The following is a 23,394-nucleotide window of genomic DNA, read 5'->3' as shown; positions in this document are numbered from 1 at the left end:
AGCGCAAATAATATTTTAATCATACGACTTTTCGCTTGCGGGAGATGCATAGAAATAGGTAAAGCTTTCATTTCAAAAAACCGCTTTACCTTCAGTATCGAAGTGGTTTTCATAAAATTTTCTACTCTATTTTGAAAAAGTCTAAACGGGAAATATATGCCTACAAGCAACAATAAAGCAAAATAAAGCCTCTAGCTAAAATTTTAGAATATCTTGTCTCTAAAATTAAGCGTCATGCTGTTTCATGAATAATTTGACAACTGAATGTAACTACAGTGGAACAGCTTTTCAGCATACAATATACACTAACGTTTATGAAAATTGCAACACCATAAAGCAGTTATGCAAATCGAAACAAACTTACAGGAAATGTAAAGTGAGGTAAGACATGCGAATCATTTGAATTACAAAGCCATTGCACATCCGTGGAATGAGAACCGACCGCCGTTCCATATATATAAAAGACTGTAAATTGCTTTGAAATCTCTTCATCGTCCTCTGCCTACGGTGAACGTTTAATTAGTGGTCAATATGCCTTGTCAACAGCCGAGGGAGCCATTCCACCGCATGGCTGTGACGGATCGTGCAGCATCCTCTTGTGTATTAGCCTAACGTTGGATCACAGCTACACGTTGGCCTTGTGTTGTCTAACGTTGGCCTTGTGTTGTCTAGCTCCACGATTAGCCGCCGTCTGTTAGAGCATGAACTGCGTGTAAGGGTTCCTGTACGCAGGATTCCCCTGTCGCCTAATCACAGAAGCCTCCGACTTCAATGGTTATGGCTACACAGTGCATCGCTTGCCCTGTGGTAAAAAGTTGTTTTCTCCGATGAATCTCGCTACAATATGAAGTATAATGATGGGAGAGTACGCGTCATACGTTACAGAGGGAAGCGTCTGCTCCCACAGTGTGTTATTCAACATCATACTGCAGAAATGTCCGGCATCATGGTGTGGAGAGCTATTGGGTGTAATTGTCAATCTCATCCACTACAGAGTGCGGAAAGTCACAACAGTGATCGCTGCATAAGGGAAGCTGTGGAGACAGAGGTCCTTTCCATTCTTCGACGCATTTTGGGCGCTGTATTTCAGCAGGATAATGCCCGTGTTCATTTTTCTCAGTTTGCATAAGCCTTCTTTAGGCACAGCAGGTTTCGCATTTTTCATCGGTGGCTTATTCCTCGGATATGTCGCCCATTGAGCATGTCTGAGATTTCTTCGGTCGGCGACTCGCTCGTACAGCTGGTGGGGCATACACTAAGACTGAACTTTGGCGTCAAGTCGAAGCCATATGGAATGCCGTTCATTAGGGTTACAGTCAAAACTTGTATGATTCAATGCCCCTATGTGTACAGTCTCTCATTGCTCAGCGTGGTGGACACACAAAGTACTGATTTCCGACGTTCGTTTTGATTTTCGTCTTGTAAATTTGATCTTTTATTTGTACCACTATCAGCAATATGTGAAATAAACTTCGTTCATTTCCTGCAATTCCTTCATGGTGTTGCATTATTCACAAAGATTAGTGTAGATAAAGGTATTTTATGTTCATTTTTAACACTTTCTTATAATCACGGGCAATAAGAAACTAAGTGTAGATGTAGTTTATTTTAAAATAAAATTGTTAGACGCGTTATGAAAGAAAACCCGATTATCCTTTTTAGAAAAATTTATGAATTTCTGATATAGGAAGTGTATATGTTAAAAGATTCGAATATTTACTGTTAACAAAGCCGAAATAATATTTTATAAATATCAGTAATTTCGAAACATTATTTTAATTATTTCCTCCAGATCTCTTGCCTATGGCAGATATGTAATCACCAAGAGACATAACAAACCCAGAAGATCCACGACATCTTAACGGAAAACGAGTTGGCAGTTGTTGCTTCAAGTTGGTGAAATCTTGACTTTCAAAGATAGGTCCACCTGTTTAAGGAAATTGGTGTACTAAAATGTTTACGCTGATTTTTCGGTTGAGTAAAAATGTTTCAAGATTCACTATTGACTAATCCACCGATCTGTTAGTAGTATTAATCAAATTACTCACTCAGAACACCGATTAGAAAAATGTATGTTCCCTTAATTCCACGAAACTAGTTTCAGATAACCGTCCAATTAGCACATAGCCTTGAAGGATATAATTTCATATGGAAGGTTAGTTAATCAATATGTACTTCAGGAAACGAATGACTGTACTGCTGTTTCTGAGAAGTATTATATGTTAAATATATTAAGTCGTTTCGCTCTTCTGCGATAGCTATATAATTACGGTGAGCAACAAAAGATAAATCCCAGTTAATTAGGTAGGAACAACAAATAGTCAAAACTTCACACTTGGAAACAGTTTCTTGTAATATTTAATGCTATTTTTTTTTTACAGCCATTACTTATGGATGCGTTTGCAATAGTTGGATGTATAACAAGCTTGCTATTTATTATCATCATTGGGTGGCAACTTTACAACAGGAAACGGAAGCCCCGATTTAACAACAGACTTGTCATTGCTGAAAGCCTCCAGCCTCAGATTGTGTGCTGCTCAGTACCTTGTCAACATCCATACTATAGAGTTATTTCAGAATGCACAGAATATAAAATCCCGCAAGAAAAAACGTTCGTGAAAGAAAAGGTAAAACGGAATTTTTTTGCCATTTAGATTACGCTAGAAAAAGTTATTTTAAAATCAACGAAGTTATATATTTTTAAGAATAAATCTTTCAATTCATCAGATTTATAAGGATCATGTAGCCTTTATTAGTATTGAAAATATAGTGAGATTTATTGCGACCCTGGGATACAATACACTTCTGTAAAAACCTGAAATAGTTCGCGTTATCAAATATTCTTCCTTTTTGGTGATGTCTTAACAGTCGACAATCCAAGTTTCAGAAAAAAATGAATTTTTTATATGATCTCGGTAAGACTTAAAATTTTGTTAGTAAAATATATATTAGGATTTAACTAATGTGAAGCAATACATTACAAGCTTTCATGTGGAATATTCGTGGAAATATTGCAATGTATTTGCCAACTTCTTTTTTTTTCTTCATGCTTGTTATAGACTTAATTCGACACTACAAAACTGAATATGCGAATTTTGGCAATTGGTCAAAACGATTTTTGCTGTTAGATTTGAAACACTACACTTTTAATTTGAGTGAATACATTTGTGAAGTAATATTTTTCCAAACCCTCTTTAACATTAATAAGCGCGGTCAAGATAAGCCAAACGTTAAAGTATCTTGGCATTATCTTACATAAGTTCAATTGGATTCCGCATATACGCCGCCTGCTGACAGGAAAAACCTGGGGTACCTTTTCAGCACTTCTAAAAAGTGTGGTATCACATGGTGACAATGCCAGCAGTATGCTATAGTGTATCAGTTTTGTGTACCTCGTTATATGCATTTAAAGTCAGAAACATTCTCAGCCTCTTAGTCACCACAGTATACGAGACTACTCCTATAAATGCTGTGCTCAGTCTTGTAGGCCTCAAACCACTATATCTAGTAGCGCAAAAATGAGGCATCACGGCAAAAGTGCTAAGGTTAAGAGTCGACGTCAGTACTCACGATATCTCCTCCCTGAGCATTGATTATGAGAAGACTATTACATCGGCAAAATTCCATCCTACAAGATATATCCATGAGGCTTTTGTCAGCGATAAAGCAGAAGTAACAGCAGAACTTGAAATGTAAACTGATGGCTCTAAGAGACAGAAGACAGTGCAACCAATGCCTTCTACACGAAGATGGGGAATAACTAGATTTTCCTATGGTCAGCCTGGATGAGATACCTTAATTTTGTCTTTCAGGCAGAATTATTTAAAGTTCTCAAAGGAGTAAAGTGGGCATCCGGTAAAACTTTTAGAGCAGTTATACTAGTATTGTCTAGTATTGAAGCTTAAGCATAACTTAAAGCAGGCCTGTAGCTCTTATGGGGGGTTGCAAAGAAAGAGTACATTTCCATGAATTTTGCATGTAAAAGTATGAAATAATTAGTGAATTTAACTATTCGCATAAAATTCTACACCTGATATTAAGGTAATTTGTAGAGATATATATATATAGATCAATGTTTAAAGAAATAAAGTGTCACTCTTTTCAGATATTTTGTATGTCTTCAATATACTAAAGTCGGCTATAAGCATAGATTGGGACAAATAAGTATTCTTATCCTTGCATTAAATTTGCAGCCCTTGTAAAATAATTTCTATTTATATTATGCAACACTTGAGTATTGCTTACCATTTTAATGTGGTTACATAATCCTTTTAAAAGACATAACAAACAAGGATCCTTCTGATTCTTTAACATAGGTATGAGAGAAAAAAATCAAAAGTTTATAAGAATATTAACGTCCAAATCATACAAAGAAAATAACCTCAAATGCATGTAAAGATATTAACGAAGTAATTGTACGCAAATTCACTTTATTTCTATATAAGGTATTTCTCCCTCCTTCTTAGCATGCGTTCGTGGTGTAGTGGTCAGCCCAATCGCCGCGTATTTGAGAGGTCCGTGGTGCGAGTCCCGGCGAAGGCATTGCTCATTTTTCATCTCTCCTGCTTTAAAAAAATACCTAATGTCGCTACAGTGGCGCCCGAACTAAAAGGTGGGGAATGATGATTATTTACCACTAGGATTTGGCGATTGGGTCCCCTAAACCCAAGTCGCCCTTTAAAAGGGTGGTATATAAGGTATTTCTCCCACTTTCTTAGGATTCCTGCAATCTTAGGCAGGAACGCACGACTAAATTTAGCCACAAAAAGGCTAGTTTGTCTCCAAACTATTCGTCCAATTATCCTCTACGCGGCACCAGCCTGGGCAGCCACTGCAAAAACTAATCGTCTACTTCTACAAAAACAAGAAAACATTCATCTCAGAATAATTTCAAATTCCCCCTGGTACGTTCGAAATTCGGTCATCCGGAGAAAACTTAAAATAAATTCAATAAACGAAGAAATTCATAAAATATCAGAAAAATTCCATCAAAAGTGCGATCATCATTTTAACCAAGTGATCAGAAAATTAGGGAACTACGACTGCAAAATTAATCAAACCTTCAAAAGACCTCGCTCTATTTTCTACAATAACAACTGGAATTAACTTCCTCGATCATAATGTAAATTTATGTATATACTCATTAATCCCGGGCAAGCAGGAATAGACTTTCCGCCTGATCAAGCAGGCTTATGGACTTATTGTGCACTAAATTTTTATTACCTTCCAATTTTTTACTCATCTATATATTCAAGACTTAATTACTCTAGATTTTACGTTTTATTCTACAAATTGTCTCGCTTCAAGTTAAAAATTTATAAGTCCAATTTCATAGAATGTGATCATGTGACCTACGAAAAAATTTCTGATTGGCTTTCGTCCTCTCACAATTAGAGTCAAACAATTAGAGAATTGTATATATTAGTTTTTACTTTACTTTACTTATATTTTACTTATCTTACAAATGTTTTATCTCAGTGTATCCAGTGTAACTCATCAGCAACTTTCATCCTCATCTAAAAATATGCTTTTCCAATAATTGCTTATCAAAAATAATTGCTTTACTCATCCAACGCTACTCCCAGCAAATTCTTGTACCTCAACCAACAGATGGAGCCACAGGACCCTGACCAAGTATCCTCTACTCAAGAAAGTTTCCACTTTAAATTACTAAAGTTGATTTATTTCATCACTATGACGTACCCCGTAGGATAAATTACTTCTGAGTCAAAGTCCCCAGGACTAAATACTCATCGCTACTTCAATTCATGCCATTTCAATTCATGCCAATTCTTAGCATTCCTTCGTGGTGTAGTGATCAGCACGCTCGATGCGTATTCGAGAGGTCCGTGGTTTAGAGTCCCGGCGAGGGCATTGCTCTTTTTTCATCTCTCCTGCTTTCAAAAATTATCTAATGTCTCTACAGCTGTTAAACTGGATTTTATTTAAGTATATCTTGTTCAAATGTAATATAAAGTTAATGCTTATTTTCATGCATAGTTTAAAATGGAATCTGACCAAGTATCTTCGTTCATTTTGTTTCGTGGCTGTTTTGTCACAATCTAAATGATTCAGTCCAATACAATCCAATCTAATTTATACATGATGACCTGAAATTTCATTCTCAAGCCCAGCTTTTAAGAGATTTTTATTTTTTACATTTCTTGTGATTCTGGAATCTGAGTGCCCAAATAACGAGATGAGTATGCACTCTGCTACAAATTATAATTCAAAGTACTTCACTGAAATTTAGTTTTCTTTATGCTGATGCACTCTGCTATTCCCGGAAACGAGTAATTCCCTGAAGATTTGATTTCTTTATGCTGATTAATTTCGATTAAATTAATAATCAAAATAAAATTTTACTACGTTTTATGAACGAAACTCGCGTTGGTTCTGAGGTCTCATTCCACTTATAAAGTATGCAGGGTTTAATTTATAAAATTAGAAGTCTCGAAGCACTATGGAAAGCCATTGGGACACAGCGTAGAGAAATAAATAAATTGATACACAAGGAATTAAAATAAATGAAAGGCAAAACATTTATAAAAAGTACTTATCAATTAATAATTTGAGGAATAATAAATTAAATTATTCTAATTCATTTTAAAAATGAAAACAAATAAAAAGCAAATGAAGGATGACAACAAAGATAAATCAGTCAAGGGGAAAAAAAAAAAGGTTTTGAAGAACTTTCTCCGAGGTTAGATAAAATTGCTTTCTTATTTTTACTTCTAACTCACTTGAACACTTTTTGATTGAATGGATAGAATCAATAAATATTCGTGCTTCTGAAGTGATAGCATTTCGAAATAGGAAGGTAATATTTTCCTCTTGGGGGAGGGGGGGTCAGGTTTACCTGCGTAATTTGCTCTTCCGAGTGAAAGTACAGTTATACATTCAAAAGTTAGTATCAATGTCAGTTTTATTAACTTATTAAAGGAATACTGCATTAATAACAGAAATTTTTACTTCATATTACTATTCAATTATGTAAAGTATCAGAGCTCATGTTACTCGTGGCTTCAGCGCCTTCCGACTACCACTAAGATAGTAATTAATTATTATTCACTTGCTTATAAAAGTGAAACTTATGTTCTTTTGCCACAAACAATTTATTAAATAAAATTACTTTTCTTACTTGAAAGCAGTTTCATTTAATCAGATGCAAATAAAACATTTATCAGCACAACTTTAGCATGATATCTTTTAATTATTTTAAATCCTCCTTTGTAAATTCAGTCTTTTCCTTTACTTCATTATCTTCTCAGATATTAACTGTTGATGTGGCTTTGCTGGATAGTTTGTAAGAATAAGAACGTTAATATGAAACATTTATTTATAAAACTTCTCTGTTATTTAAAAGCATTATATTTCAGCCTTTGCTTTGTATTGCTTTTTTGGTTTATATTTTGGAGTGGACAAGCATTTTTTTTTCTATATTTCAGGTTCTTATGACCAAAAAAGAAGTCAGAGAATACTGCCATAATTATCACATAGAGCTTTATAAATTCGACGACTTTTGCCTTCGTAACAAAATGTCTTTGTTTACTTTTCAGATGCAGTTTTCAGGCCTTTCCACTCTTTCGGACATTTGAAAAAATATTAAGCTTTCGAAAACTATTCAGAGTATTTCCCTAATTTCGATTTACCCATTTTTTATTCTTTTACTTCAACATTTTATTAATACTATGTAATTCTGTAAAACATTGAATAAGAGACTCGAGTGAAAAGAGTAATGTAACATTTTTCATCCTATAACAAGTTAAAATTGACTTAATGTTTCTAACATAAAGATAACTCATGACTTAACCACCTTGAAAAGAATCATGTGCTTCTCCCCCTATCTTCGCTACGATGAAATGCTGATTGCACCATATAATTACCTGAAACAAGTAACCAAATCTATGGTGTAATCAATAACATCAAAAACATTTTCCAGTTCTTGGTTCAGTACCATTTGGAATAAAAGCTCTTCAAATTTACTTCAAGATTTTACAAACTTGTTTGTTAAACACTTGCTTTGCAACCAGAAATGCTAGAAGTTTTGCATTACTGAGAACACCTCACCGGTTTCTACATTTCGCCGTTAAATGAGGATAGAATTCTCTGCGCGCACACCTACTGTTGTCCCGAATATCTCAAAGATACGAAAAATATATAATTTAATTGTACGAAATATCGGAAGTTCAAAATAATGATGCAAATTTGCGTTAAAATTAAGCAAGGAAGATCATAATGATATCTCCATATAACCTATATTATATTATCTTAGATCATTAACTGCCACACTTCCCACCTGGGAATTTCTTTTACTACAGAAAATCTGATATTATTTTTAAGTTGGCAGGTATAAATACCTTTTAATATTATCATAGAGATCTTGCTCCGGAATATGCATCGAATGTTAGTTCATTTCTGTTGAATAAGTGTGCATTTCGTATTAAGAAATTTCAAGATTGCACCATCAGCGTTTTCGAAAAGAGTAGGCACCAAATCTATGGTGTAATTTCTAACATCAATTATTATGAACATTAAGTCTAACTCACGCCTCCCCCCCGTTACTTTGCAAGATATTTAACTGCTTTCTTATCCTCAAGAGTGTTTCTGTTTTGCTGTGAGGACTACCTTGAAACTTGATCCCCCGTTTCCGCCTCATGACATATTCCATCTAAATATTTTAAACGTACAATTTTTTTTCGCTTTTTGAATTAATCAGCAGTTCCATAAAAGACTACCAACTGAAGGAAAAAAACTAGCAGTCAAAGACTTAAAACAGATTAAATGAATGATAAAAAAACTCAACAGTTATTTTTTTTAACTGTTAAGAACCACGTTTAATTTCAGGCGAAGCAAACACATACTTGTCACGGATGGAAATAAAAATCAGAAGACTTTTGAAAAAAAAAAACGTAAAGGGAATTTTCCAATGAAAACTGACGCTTCTGAAAGTTTTGAAATAATTACAAGTGGTATAATACTTATAAAAAATGGAAAATTAGTCGAATGAATTATCTTTCAGGGTGCGTCAGAAAAATGTATACACACTTTGAACTGTCATATAAAATTTATTATCATACTTACAAGGTTAAGTTTATAAAATGAAGTAATGTTATGTTTCCTCAACATGTGGCAGCAGAGTCGTCGGTCTAGCTACGCAACCCAGTTAATGCCAAGAGACATGGCGACATGGCGAATGTATGTTTGAACTTCCAAGAGCGAAACAGGTTATCAAAGGGAACGGAAAGTTTGAGAATGTTGTTGCGGTTCAGAGACAGTGGAGATGTTGAGTATGGGATTGATCCACCTACAAGGTTAACAATTACACGTCTACGAGAAAAATTCGAGGTTCATGGCACAGTGTATGATATGCAGAAAGACCGATCAGAGAGACCTCGTGCGGCTACAAGTGATAAATCCTCAGTTTTATAGCTGGAACTGTTTCAGTGGTTATCACAAAAAGGCAAAGATCATATGAATGTGGTGTAAGTGGTAGTGGTGAGTGATAGTTTAAAAGGCCAGTGGATAGGACGCAGGATACCAATCGAGTTACCTGCACGCTCTCTAGACGTTACGCCCTAGATTTTTTCTTATGATGCACAGTAAAAGATGAGATGTACTGTCGTAAACCATGTCACCTTGACACAATTTGAGATCAGATTCAAGCTATGTGCGTAGAAATCCTATTTTTGGTATCAGGTAGGGGATCAGTCGTGATTCCTACTCAGAAATGTATAGATGAAGACCACAATTTTGAACATTTGTTTTAAACACTATTTGGAACATTCTGTTTCATCAGAAAGTACACTTATTTTTCAATTTGGACCATTTCTTTCACTCTTACTTTTTCTAGAAATTTAACTTCGTAGGCTAGAAAATAAATTTCTGCGACAGTTCAAAGTGTGTATACATTTTTCTGAAGCACGCTATATTTAGAACAGTTTGTCTGCTTCTACTAAAAGTAATGTAAAAAAAATAACAAATCTGTGTTTTAAAATACCTATCATCATATTTCAATTTCAATAATCAAGTTGTTTAAACATCGCTAAAATTAAAAATAAATCTATAGATCTTGACAGAGACACGCAAGAAATGTTCCGCTTTAACGTTATTTATAAAAAATGCAATTTTAATGTATTACATATGTTTAAAATATCGTCGTGAAATTCATGAGTCATTGAATCAAAATTTATATTCACAGAAATTTGGTTTCAGTGCCTCAAAATACTGACAAGTCATTAAACTTTGCGACGCACAATAAAAGAATTAAAAACTTAAAAGAGAAGTATCTTGCTTCTGATGTAAGAAAGAAAATTAATTCTTATGCGGTAACCGGAATATCTGCTCAAAATGCGACCTTAAAATACTGATTTGGCGACAAATCGCAAAATGGTACCATTTTTAGGCCTCTAGAAAAAACTGTAAAATTGTTAAAAATAAATTTCATGCTTGAGATAGTAAAACTAGGAGAGTTTTCGTAAAACTTTCGATATATTCTTAACAGTTGGCAGATGTACGACTTATCAGTGTCATATCTATGACGGATATACGACCAATTCTAAACGTATCTTAATTAAGGAAATGTTCAGTAAAATCCAGAATTACACGATATCGGGTCAAATGAACTAAATCAACTGAAAATGAAAGAAATTAATATTTTTAATGAAATATCACCTCAGCAAATTTTAATCCATCATTTTATGTTCTGTACATCATTTGAAGTTAAGCTAATCTTGAATTAATATAAAAAGAAACATTTATCATAAAATAATCCAATTAAAGTATATATGCTGTGTTTACATTAAACAAAACTATACTTGTAAATATCTGCATCTTATTCTCTCCTCTGTACCTGGGGTCGAGAAGGCATGAGTAAAAGTTTAAAACCGTCAGAATTGCTTCCGGCTGCCGCTATGAAATTCTTTAAGCTGTCAACTTCTCTGACTACAGCCCAGTAATCGATTTGTTGTTCGACAGTGGAAACTCGCTCTTCGATTTGTTATCTGACTGCAGTAACTCATTCTCCGAGTTGTTTCTCTGCAGCAAAAACTCTTTCTTCAGTTTCTCCAACTTTATTTTTAACCGCACCTGTCCTGCCTTCCCTTTGGAAATTTCTCTGGAATTTGTTTTCTCATTTCCTCTTTACTTGCTTCAGTCTTTTTTCGAACTATGGTATAGTTTTGTTTAACGAAAGTATAGTTTTGTTTAACGTAAACACAGTATATACGGTCCTTTCAATCTTTCCTTGAACAACCTTTATCTCTTGCATCCTTGGTCCACTTTTATACCATTTTATCAGACTTGACGGCTTCTTTCATCTTTTTCTGGCACCGCTTTCATCTCTTTTTGGTCCTCTTTCATCTTCTCTTGTCCGTCTTTCATTTCTTCTTTGAAAGCATCAAAGGTTGCCACAAGCTGTCTTAGTTGCATATCTATCACTCTTGTCACCAGCATTCAACCTCACTCCGGACACCAAAAACTTTCGCTTGCGTAACAGTTCGTAATAGATTGAATGCACACCAAACCAATGATAGTTCTATAAAATTTATTTTACCTAAAGAAACACTTGAAGTTTCTGAAAATGTTCACAAAAATACTCGTACAGCCCTTCTCGGTATCAGAGAGAAAACTCATCTTGGGGCTACCCTACTACGGACTACAGAGGGCACTTAGTTGAAGAATTATCTGCAACGACCTCGCAGTATATAATGTTCCGAACAGCAATCCTATCTACCACACAATTCACGGGAAGGGTGGCCGGATCTCACATTAAAACTTCTGCTCTAGCAACGAATCTCCACTCCTGGTCGGTAGAAGATACACCTTCCTCGGATCACAACTACGTCACTTTCAGCATAGGGCAACCGCACGTCAAGTATTCTGCCAAACCCTACAAGCTCACAAGGAGCAAGTTGTAGACCCTTCTGTATAAAATCTTTCACCTGTCACCTGTACTTCTTCCTTCCAGTATCCAATCTTTAAATCAAGCGTCAAAAACTATTTGCTGTCAGAAAGTGTGTACAGAATGTCGCCAGATCTAGGAAGAGGGTAGCTATCTTTCTTCGTGAACAGGCGATAGTCAACGGCTAGTTGAACGAACAGGTTTCCATGTTTCTTCTGACGGGAGAGGCCCAAGGACTTGCTAAAAGCTCTATAACATCGTTTTCTTGCATGTGCTTCAGAAGGTTTCCTATCTGTTCCTCTTTAGCAATCGGTAGACGTCTTGGATGTTGCTAGATTGGTGGATGTTCCCCTGTATGAACTCTTTACTCTGTCAAACTGGTTCGACTTATGTCAGAAGATTAGTGGAAATAGACTTCTTGAAATTCTTGTATTATAACACGTCGGCAGCACTCCTTTCTTCATCGTTTAGTTGTGCAATCTGCAATCAGTCTGATATTAAGGTTTCAGAAGACATGGACTCTGGAGTACTACTGGCTCGTTTAACGCAGGTCACTGGTTTACATGGTGTACATGCTGCAAACACTTCGCCTTTCCTAATGACTTTGGTTTTATCACTGTCGTTAGCGACGCTCATCAGGATGACAGTCCCCGATAAGTCGATAAGTGCCGAAGCTACTAATACTCCTGGAAGGATGTTACAATTCTTGAGATATTCCATTATACCATGCAGGAAATTTCTATTTTAGGTTATGTATCTAGCAAGGGAAATTTCTGTTCTTGTTGATACTGCAATGTCGTCTTGACCTATGATATGGTGGACGAATTTAAAAATAACGAACTGTGTTCCGTCTCTGATGACATAAGTGCTAGACAGAATGAAGTTCGTTTTTGTTAAAGTCCAAAGAAAACTTTTATTTCCTTAGAAAGTGTAATCCGAGTATGCAGGGGTCATAATATTTGCTACATATGCCGGTAGTAGTAGGCTGCACTTTCAGACGTAATCTAACATTTAATTTTCCATGATGTCGATTTCGTCAACGGACACATTCTGGACGGGAATGTTTTACTAATTTTACTTGTTTTCCTTGCTGTCAAATAAAATGGGAACAGGGGACATGGTTTAGTGTTTCTATGTATTCTGTTGCAGCTTTCTAATAGTTCAGTCAAAAGCTGAAAGATGCGAAGTATTCAAATAACAGCCTGTGAACATCCAGTGGCATAAATAGAGGGAAGTAGAGGGGAGGTTCACCCTAGGCGGCACATTTTTGGGGCTGTATATTTCGCATGAAACATTGTTTTATAGAAATTAATCACATGGGTTGTCGAAGCAAGTAAATAATAATGAGATTCTGAATACCCATATGGAATACGGGAAAAAGTAAGTTTTTTTACTCTGTATGAAATATTGAAAGAAATCACCATGAGAATGCAAAAGCTACATACTCTTGTTATGTCTTTTTTATTTCATCAACGTTTCGATGGGAATTACTAATAACAATTAAATTATGATTAGTGACATTCATAAGGCAGGATTCCTCGTTAAGAGAGTATTTCATTTTTGTTATTGCTAAAGAAAATGAAATTGGAATGTGGAAACGGGGTCCTTTTGAATTTTCGCCATTTATTCTGAAACCCGATCTTCAGAATAAAGTTCCTATATTTTAATACTATTGAGAACATTCTTCACAATTGCTGTAAGTGTTGCTAGCTGTGAGAGAAGAGTTTTCTCTCTCAGCTAAATTAAAAATTATTTAGGAGTTTTATGAACTATGAATATTTATTTTGTATTTACGAAATCTTTCTATACTGTCTACATTAGAGCAACTGGAACAATCAAGTAGATCTCTACGATGTTATCGATAGTTTTGCAAACAAACAAACTTAATAATAATACACTTTTAAAATATTGGGATTTGATATTTTCTAGCTAGTTGTTTTCATTTCAAGAGAGGCGGCAAATTCCGGGGCTGGTCCAGGTGGCAAAATCAAGGACTGCCCCGAGCGGCAAAAGTTCTAGCTGCGCCAGTACGAGCATCGTCGGTTCTCTCGCGAGGTTGGAAGACATAAACATGTCTAGCATATTGCTATCTACACCATGTTTTGTTTATGTTTCAGTTATTCAAGTCAGCCTGCTATGCTTGTCTCATAATGTCCTGTTGGGCAATGCAATATGCTTACTCTCTGACGGAACTCATTTTGGGAATGAATAGGTCAAAATTTCTGAGAAAAAATGCCTAAATATTGTTTTAATAATAAATAATAAGTTTTTAATTTATTTTCTGTCATTGACTAATAAATGTCAATGACAGAAAATAAATTAAAAACTTTATATAACATATAGGTTTATATAAAATAAAATAAGGATTCAGATATTAAATGGTTTTATTTAAAATTTTAAAATCAGCGAAAGAAATCGGGCAATATAATTAATAAAATATAAATTAGGCAATGCATTTTTTTGAAAACAATGAGTTTGTTTTCTGATTAAAAAGTAGATTTTCTTCAATATCTGAAACAGCGTATTTAGCCAGACAATTGACTAAGGTCAAATTTTATTGGTGAAAATTTAAGAATTACTTTTTTTAATTTAATAGCATATTTTACATGTAATTTCAAAACAATTTCTTTTTTTATGTGGTACGAGTAAATCATTTTTTTTTTTATTTCACGACTTGAACTTCTAGAACTTTCTCACCTACGATTTAATCATATACTAGAAAGTATTAGGGATTTTTGAAGTTGGAAATGCGAAAATTTTGCAATGCTCTGGCTGGGATTTGAACTCCGGACTTCCAAGTTGCTAAGCGGACGCGCCACGAAGGCACAGGAGAATAAGAGAGAAAAACCTTGAAAAGATATTACAGCTTCTATTCCTCAAGCATCTCTCAGAATTCTATGTAATACCTTTTATTTACCTCTTCAATGATTCTGGTATTGAAGGAAAGAATTACCAAGATGTGCTAGAATCAAAAATCTAACTTCGACATTTAGTATCGGAATACCCTTTAAATTATATGCTCATTCTGTTGTTTATCTCTGTTCAGCAGATAAAGTGTTTGTTAAGTCGTAATAAGAGTGCACAAGGTATATATATACAGTTTTTATCTGGAATTTGCTTCTAATTTTTTTTTTTTTTTTTTTTTTTTTTTTTTTTTTTTTTTTTTTTTGTAAATTTCTTCATGTATCCTTCAAGACGGCAAAACATAACTGTAATAACGAAGTGATTAGATGTCTGAATAGATTAGTACATGTTAATTGAAACGGACTATAAGATTAAAACTACACAATGCAAGAAACTAAATTAATTGCGCTTAAGCAATGTTTCCAATATTTCCAACATTATCATTAATTATTAATTTTAACTTCCTAAAATTCAGACACTGTGTCTGTGTCAAGATTAGTTGTTTCCTACACAATTTTCCATAATGAAATTCTCGTAGGATTTTTGAAGTTGGAGGAGTTGAAATATTACTAAAACAAATGTTCCTTTGTTTACTTATGGTAAAACCCTTGAGATTCGCATATTAATGCATATGAGAATGTAAATATTTTGCATAAGTGATTAACTAAGGCATTTCCTCTTCTTTTTCGCCTTTATTTCTTTTCTTTTCCTTTTTTTAAACATTATTTTAAATTTACTCTAATGAAATATTATTTTTAGCTGGAAAAATGTATTTTGATCTGAGATTTTACTGGGACTCGAAACCGAAACCTGCTTTTCGGGCGAAAAAATATTTCATCTTTGAAGTAGCGAGATCTGCAACCAGAACGTCGGATACTTTCTACTTGGGAAGAAGAGCATTGCGTCAGAGCGATTACCGGATGAGAATTTTCAGCAAGAGAATGTCATCTGCTGTTCATATTACTCTCTTCTAGTATCTGGATTGAGGCGTATCTTGGTTGAGTACATTGGCTCTTCTTTGCGGTGGAATTTACCGTTACCCTCCAAAAGCGGCCTAGTAAAAGGCTCTGCTTCGATCCCAAATTCCTCTGTGTGCGAATAGTGCTTTACTGCTGATCTACGAAAGCTTGCAACTTGTTTCAGAGAACTTCCTGGTGTCTGTAACCCAACAATTACTGGATCAACGAGTCGGGTGCGCTGCTCAAGAATGTTAGTTGCTTTAAATGAATAATGGCCAAGACAAGAATTGTCATTATAAAAAACAAATTGTAAAAGCCAAAATAGGAACTATGATCGCAGGCACTCAGATTCTTTCTAAAATGTCAAGAAATAAGCTAAGGAATCCTGCAGCATATGATAAGTGTGACACAAAAGTTTTGATACCTGTTTTTATTGCACTGAAACCCCAAATCTGATAGGGCATGAATCACTGCTTTAAAATTTTGCAGAAGAACGGACATACTTTTTATTAATTCAAACTTTTTGCTTTCATGGCTTTACACATACGTGTTTCTGAGCTATTCTGAGCACAAGAATCTTCACATGCTGTATGCGTGTTATTTGGGAAGATGGAGACTCATGCCCTTTCTTAGCTGCCAGTTTCATTCTCAGTTTTAACCTTTAAATTATACGGTTTAGGCTCCAGGATTGAATCCCAGCACTTTACCTACTGAGCTTTTAATTTCTTAGCAAATGTATATATGGGTCATATCTTCATAATATCCAAAGCAAATTTTTATTACATTTTATATTAAAACAAAATTTCTAATAATTTCTATAAATAACTGAATATTATGCTTTAAAAAGGCTCATAAAAGGTTACAGCTAGTAATAGGACCCTACCATACTAATAACGCATTAAGATTCATTATACCTTTATTAGTTAAAGGTTAATGAATGAAATCAGATTATTAGAACTATTAAATGTGCATATGCTAGTTCTTGCTTATACACTGTTTTGATTGAATAGGTTGAAATCAAAGAAAGCCCTCGAAAATTCAAGTATGACGAATGGAGTCGCAGTTTGAGCTTGAGCAGCATGCCAAGAAAAGCAGGACATTCCAGTTCTAGAAGATCGAGTGCCTCAGATGTTGGTCGGTCTCTCTTACCTGTAACAAAGACAAAGCCGCTACTTCTTGCTTAATGTTCTATAAAGAATGTTTTATGCATTTTTGTGAATAAACTTTATATTAAAATAATATTTTTTTAATTGATATTATACTAGAATATTGTTTAAAAGGAATATTTCATGAAACTCAGATCGATGCTTCTAACATTTTCTCAAATTCTGATTTCTAAGAAACATTGTGATACTATGAGTAAAGTAAAGTGGTAAGCGATAAGCGATGGAGGACGTGGGCACTGTTCTTTTGCCATTAGGTTAATCAGTACAGTACCACGTCCACCCTTATCTAGATTTGGCCAGTTGGTGTGGCCACACGAGAGCCTCGCATAAGACTCCCAGATCCAGCACCTAGAGCATCCGGTGGGCAGTCGAACAGAAGTAAAGTGGTAGAAACTCAGCTGCGTCGATGACCGCGAACTATCTTGTCAGCTGCGCTGAATGCCGCTATTCTTTGAGATTTGTACGCGGATGGTGGCTTTTCGTATAGATTTGGGCTCTCAAAGAAAAGGGCCTGAAAATGAAACATTCACTTAAGTATTCTGACTTTTTTGATGCAATTACAGATTTAGAATTGATTAAAACTTTCTTTATGCAAATATTTATTTTTGTTCAATCACATATAGAGTATAAGAAATAAAATGCATATCTCAGCACTTATTTAAGGAAATAAAGATGTAAATCAACTGTCCCTTTTATGCTTTTTGAAACGTAAATCCAAAACGTTTGCTTTTTTAGGCGATGAAAAATTTCTTTTAGTTGTTTTCCAGATGATTCATGGACAGTAATTATCTTCCAGAGTCCAGCTGATAGGTTTCATTACACAATTCCTTTCAATTTTCTTACCTACTTACTTTCAAGGAATAGTTACTTTCAAGGGATTGTTTAGAGCGTATCACGAGAAGAGCTTTGCATTATTGAAGCAAATGACACAGATTAAATCTAAGTTGTCTTCCGAACAGTAAAATAATAAAAATTTTGATATTTTTATGCAGGCACTATGAAAAATGTTACAGAAGAGAAAAAGACGTAGCAATGTTGTTAAGAACGTAGATACATATTGAAGAGGAAGAATACTAATTGCATAGAATACTGAAATGCTGATCCACAATGGATGAGAAATTTGGAAGTCGTGGCAGTTTTAATTCTATCTTTATTTAAATTCACATTTAGAGCCACAGTTAACTTGGTACTCTAATGGTGCCTATTTTCAGAACATTTGCATTTTTAAATATAATATCGACAGAAACAGAGCACAGAGAAATAACGTCCAAGCGGCACACAGAGGGAAGCTAAAGTAAGCATTTTTCCAATATGACAACTGACCAGAGAAAAGTTGGTTTGGGTTTACGTTAGAAAGGTTTTAGTTCCGAAATAACTGCGTCATAAGCTTTACGCAAGCTCTGACATAGATTAATCTAAAAATGACGCAGTCCAGAAATATTATTATTTTAGAATAAAGAGGAATAATCAAATTAAAAATGAGTATTAAGAGGCTATTACTAATTTAAATTATAAAGCTGATTCACATATTTTTCTCTTTGAAGGGGGGGGTTATGTGGGATAGAAAAATATGCAAGCCAAAATTATAACTTAGGGAACCTCTTGGTTACTCATTTTTAATTTGTGTACTTCCTCTCTAGTATTAACTTTCTAGAAACTGTGTCATTTCTCAAAACTAATTCCGCATTATATCACCTTCAGCATTGCTTATAAATTTTATCCAATCATATTAACGGAAACGTTTCGCTATAAATACCGTTACAATCCTACTACTTTCCCTCTTTCTCTGCCTACGCTTACTAGCTTAAGGACGTCAATTGCATAGCTGCTTCTATTAAAAATGTAATGCATCATCATCAGAATTGTGGGTTGCAGATTGGTCCTATTGTTATGTGCTATGCCATACGGCGATCAACAAGTAATAAAGAGAAACTTGGATTATCAAGTGATTTTTGTGATTCTTCAAAATCCTTCGCATCTTCTACTACATAATTGATATTTTCAGTGACAATATAACCTCAATCCACTTGAGACTGCAAAATAATGTCTTCCCTAATCAAGCATTCATCTCTCGCCAAATTACTGCTAGGAATATAATTATATTATCACACACTTACGCTCACACACACACACATATATAGGAAGTACAAATATGTCTCTGCGCTATTTTATCAAAAATTGGGACATTTATTGTGAAAGAACAGTACATTATGTTGTATTCAAAGTATTATCTATCGCTAGCCACTACTCTTTTCCCATCGTTCTGGCAGCATACGGATACCGCGTCGGAAGAACGCCTCATCTTTCGAAGCTATCCACAAATCAAACCAATATTTGGTCTCTTCATGTGATGTGAAGCTCTGCTCAGACAGACCATGTATCATCAACCGAAATAAATAGTAATCAGAAGAAACAATATCTGATGAACACAGCAGGAAAAATCATTTGAGTGTTTCATATCTGATGAATACAGTAGGAAAAATCATTTGAGTAAGTAGGCTTTGACCAGCGCCGCAACATATGGATGAGAGTTAGCATGCAAGAGAATAATTATGTCATGTGTGGAGTAGTAGTGGGGCCACTTTTCTTTCAGTGCTCTGCTCAATCGCATCAATTTTGTTCGGCAAACAGCCTCAGTAATGGTTTTGTTCGGTTTGGGCAACTCACAGTACATAACACCATATACAAAACATAATTTTTGTTCCATGAATTTTCAGCTGGGCTGTCGATGTTCAAGCATGGCCATGTGAGCCCCATGATGTTTTCTTTGGGCTATTCGTAATGGATCTAGTTTTCGTCACTAGTGATTATACAATGCAAAAAACCCTTTCGTTTATGCCTAGCAAGCATTTTATGTGAAAAAAATCGGCTCTCAAGGTTTTTTGGCTTCAGTTCATACGAAACCCAATTTCCTTGTCTTTGCACAGTTGCCAACGCTCTCTATTTAGGCGGGAGACTCCCGATTTCTGACGTACTCCCACCAACCCGATTTACAACATATTTCTCCTGACTTTCTCTCATTCTTCAAATTTCTCATGATTTTTATGTAGCTTAAATTAATACTTCGTTATTTGCATAAAATAAATGTGATTTTGGGCGTTTGAAAGCACTTTATTTTTCTCTAGATTACATACAAAAGAAAACTAAAGTCGTTCCATCAATGAGAAATTATGGCTCACTTCTGCCAAAGAATATGAAGGGGAGAAGAAAGTAAGCTGTCGTAAACATAATATAAATCAGCCTGACTCGCCTCAGGTGACTTTCGAATCGAAGCCAAAACGCTCAAGGTGCTGACGAAATTCTTTCTACTTGAAATGATAGTGAAATATGAAGCTTAAATTTGGTATTTGAGAATTAGCTTTTCTTTTAATTATACTTAAAATCTTTATTCTGCAATGTGCTTTGCATACGATTTTTTATTTTATAGAAAAAGTGTTCATTTTACAATTAATACTTTTCGCATTTAAATGTTTAACACATGGTTACTATTGTATTAATATTTCTAATGTAATAGTATATTTAATTATGCCTTCATTTTAAATGTCTATAGTATTACATTCCCATAAATAAACTCATAGATATAATATTTGTTATTAATAAAAATTGAAAAAAACACGGAGAGTAGGGAGAAAAGACTCGCTTAAGGAATTCCTTAGCAGCGGTCACCCTCCCAAACACAGACCACGTCCTTCACTACTTGATTTGAGGTAAACGGAGCCGATTCTAACCTCTGAGCTGACAGCTCACCCGCATTCTAGGCAAAATGAGGCATAAGCGGAATTACAGCAAGTTGTTATTAATAAGAAATGTTAATTAGGATAATTTAGTGCTTTCAAAGATGTTTTCAAGCTCCTTCATTGCGCAAAAGAATTCGAAAACATTTTTATTGGGGTAAGTGTTTTAATTGTTTCGGAGTAAGATTTTGATTTTAAGATAAGAGTTCATTTGGAATTGTTTCTCAAAGATGTTATTTTGTCCTTTTTCATTGGGAAGGTCTTAGGATTTTCCATTTTGTGGTTAGCATTATTACCATATTAAAATTTGAGGGATATGATGAAGTTTGGCTTTTGGAACTTTTGAGCAGCTATTGGTTCTTAAAAGTAAGGCACATAATCTCAAACTGAGATACTTTCAAATGTTCCTGAATTCTTTAATAATCTGGGTTATAATTTTAAAATAAAATGTTTGAATGAGTTTCCAATTTAATTGTTCATTACATGCGATTTTTTTTATTACTTTCTCATGTCGTGGAGCTTTGGATCGCATTCGTAGATAAATTTCAAGGTCTGTCTTTACGCCTGTAAAGTTTGTCGACGCCTTACACATTTTAAACTGAATTTTTCTCCGTGGCGTTGTTGTGTCGCTGAAGCTTTACCTCTACTCCCAATTCAAATTCTTTACTTCTGCTTTGCGAGTGAGAGCACACGTATCCGAAAATGTCTTATTCCAGCTCTCCAATATACACCGAGTGCCACTGCGTGTATTAGCCAATGAGCGCAAATGGAGATCGAAGTTGTTATTTCCTTTATCTTATCGCTGAACATTGGAAGTGTACGGGCTCTCCAGAAACGGTTTAACCCTTTCCGGCACGCTACCTTTTAAAGTTGGAGTTTTGATAAAAAAAATGGTAGGCAATCTAATTAGGCCTAGAGGAGTACACAAGCAAAGTTTTGTGAAGATAGCGCTTATCTTTTAATTCTGTGGGTGTGCCCAAAGTGGGCACACTGGTTGAATAGAGCTTCAAAAAGAGTGCTTAAACGAGCATTCTTGTCAATGAACTGACCGATGAGATGCAGAGAAACAAAGAATATAGACTCTCAGTTGTCCTAGATTATCGGTGAGCCCGGTCTGGGCACACCTAGGTTTCGCCGTTTGATTTTAGGCAAGATTTCAAGGTAAAAATTTAAAACTAATATACAATAAGAAGATTAGTATACAGCCAAAAAAATAACATAGAAATTTCTTTTCAATTAATTACTTTTATACCCTAAAAAATCTGGAAGATTTCTTTGAAAAATGAGGGTCTTGAAAAAACTAAACATGGCTAAAATATATGGACTGGTTTGTGTTGCGCTATCATCTACTATAAATAAAGAAGGTTCAGAGTAACCTATAGTAACCTATAAATCCTTTATCATTCAGTTTTTCTGTGCGTACAGAAGGAAATTTTTAGGTGTGTCCAGACCGGACACACTGTGCCGCAAAGGGTTAAGAAATTACGATCTTTTTGTTTTAGCTAAGTCTGCGAGAAAGGTAAAATACTTCATGTATGTTTCAAAAATCGTACACAGGTGAATTTCCTTCTTTTATTTCCTCAAGGAAATGTAATACATTTCCGATCTGTACCGTTTCTCATTGCGATATTTCGATTTCGCACGGTTGAAGGGCCGATGTTCTCAAACATGCGCGTACGCGAAAGTACAAGAACAATATGAGTTTGATTTTTAAAAAAATAATTTTTCTGTGGAATCAAAGGACCAGAAAGTTATTAATGCAGAATGCCTGTTCTCTGCCTTTTTAGACGAGTGCAACCTGCCATGGAATGTATCTAAGCATGCTGCCAGTTTATTTAGAAAAATATTTCCCGATAGCGAAATCACGAAGAAATTCTCAAGTGCAAGGTTGAAAACGGCTGCTATTGTTAAAGAAACGGGTATGAAAAATAAATCTTCAATTACTGATTGCCTTGAAACCGTTCCATTTTGCCTCTCTACGAAACCAAGCAATAATACCAATTAAAAATTGTATCCAACTGTTGTTCCTTTTTTTAATCCAGTGTCTTCAGAATCTAAGTGTAGTTTACTCTCTGTCCCCACTTTTGAAGGACATTATGACACGGCTAATTATTAAAACTTTAAAAGAAAATGCAATTCCTCTGGATAATTGTTTAGGACTCGGTGCCGATAATGCACCAGTAATGGTAGGCTTGAAGACTGGTGTTGTAGACATCTTAAAAAAGCAAAATTCAGATTTGCAAATTAGGAGGTGTACCTGTCACCTCTTAACAACTGAAAAGGGGCAGCTTTTTTGCCAATAAGTGTAGAAGAACACATTGTTGATATTTTTTTTTATCTTGAAAAGCGGTCTTAAAGGATGGAAAAATTGAAACATTTCCAACAGCTGCTTAATGCTGAAAAAAGAAAAATTTTGAAACATGTATGTACATGCTGGCTATCTTTAAGAAAAATTTATCTAGAACCCTCGACCAATGGAACACACTTCTTGCATTTTTTAAAGAAGAAATAAATAAATGCTTCTAGAATTAAGATATAAGGCTCTATTGAAAGTTATAAAATACCTAAAGTAAATGGAGATGTTGCTGCTACTGCCGCTGTTGAAAATAGGTTTGAGAAAAATAAAGTAATTTCTGCACCAGTGAGCAATTTAATTGGCAGTTCTCAGAATAATATTTAAAAATATAACCGTGAAGCTGATACAGATTTCTCTCAAAATAAAAAAAAAT

At 34.8% G+C, this 23,394-nt stretch overlaps 1 protein-coding gene across 2 annotated transcripts in view; it reads left to right on the top strand.

Moving 5' to 3' along the window:
• Positions 1-17,004, top strand: part of LOC118179791 (uncharacterized) — an 81,569-nt gene extending 64,565 nt beyond the window's left edge. The window contains exons 3-4 of one of the 2 annotated variants that reach the window (XM_085808065.1): positions 2,382-2,627; positions 16,776-17,004. In XM_085808065.1, coding sequence (XP_085664191.1) covers positions 2,391-2,627; positions 16,776-16,949 — 411 coding nt within the window. In that variant the 5' untranslated portion in view covers positions 2,382-2,390 and the 3' untranslated portion in view covers positions 16,950-17,004. Of the gene's footprint in view, positions 1-2,381; positions 2,628-16,775 lie in introns of those variants that run through there. The other variant, XR_015038687.1, reaches the window with a different exon arrangement.
• The last annotated feature ends 6,390 nt before the right edge of the window (positions 17,005-23,394 follow it).

The sequence above is a fragment of the Stegodyphus dumicola genome, chromosome X1 (assembly GCF_044657685.1).
Source record: "Stegodyphus dumicola isolate Sdum_Otavi_A_Nest chromosome X1, ASM4465768v1".
Taxonomy (NCBI): Eukaryota; Metazoa; Arthropoda; class Arachnida; order Araneae; family Eresidae; genus Stegodyphus; species Stegodyphus dumicola.
The sequence above is the reverse complement of the archived record's forward strand: the minus strand, read 5'-3'. Positions and strand labels throughout refer to the sequence as shown.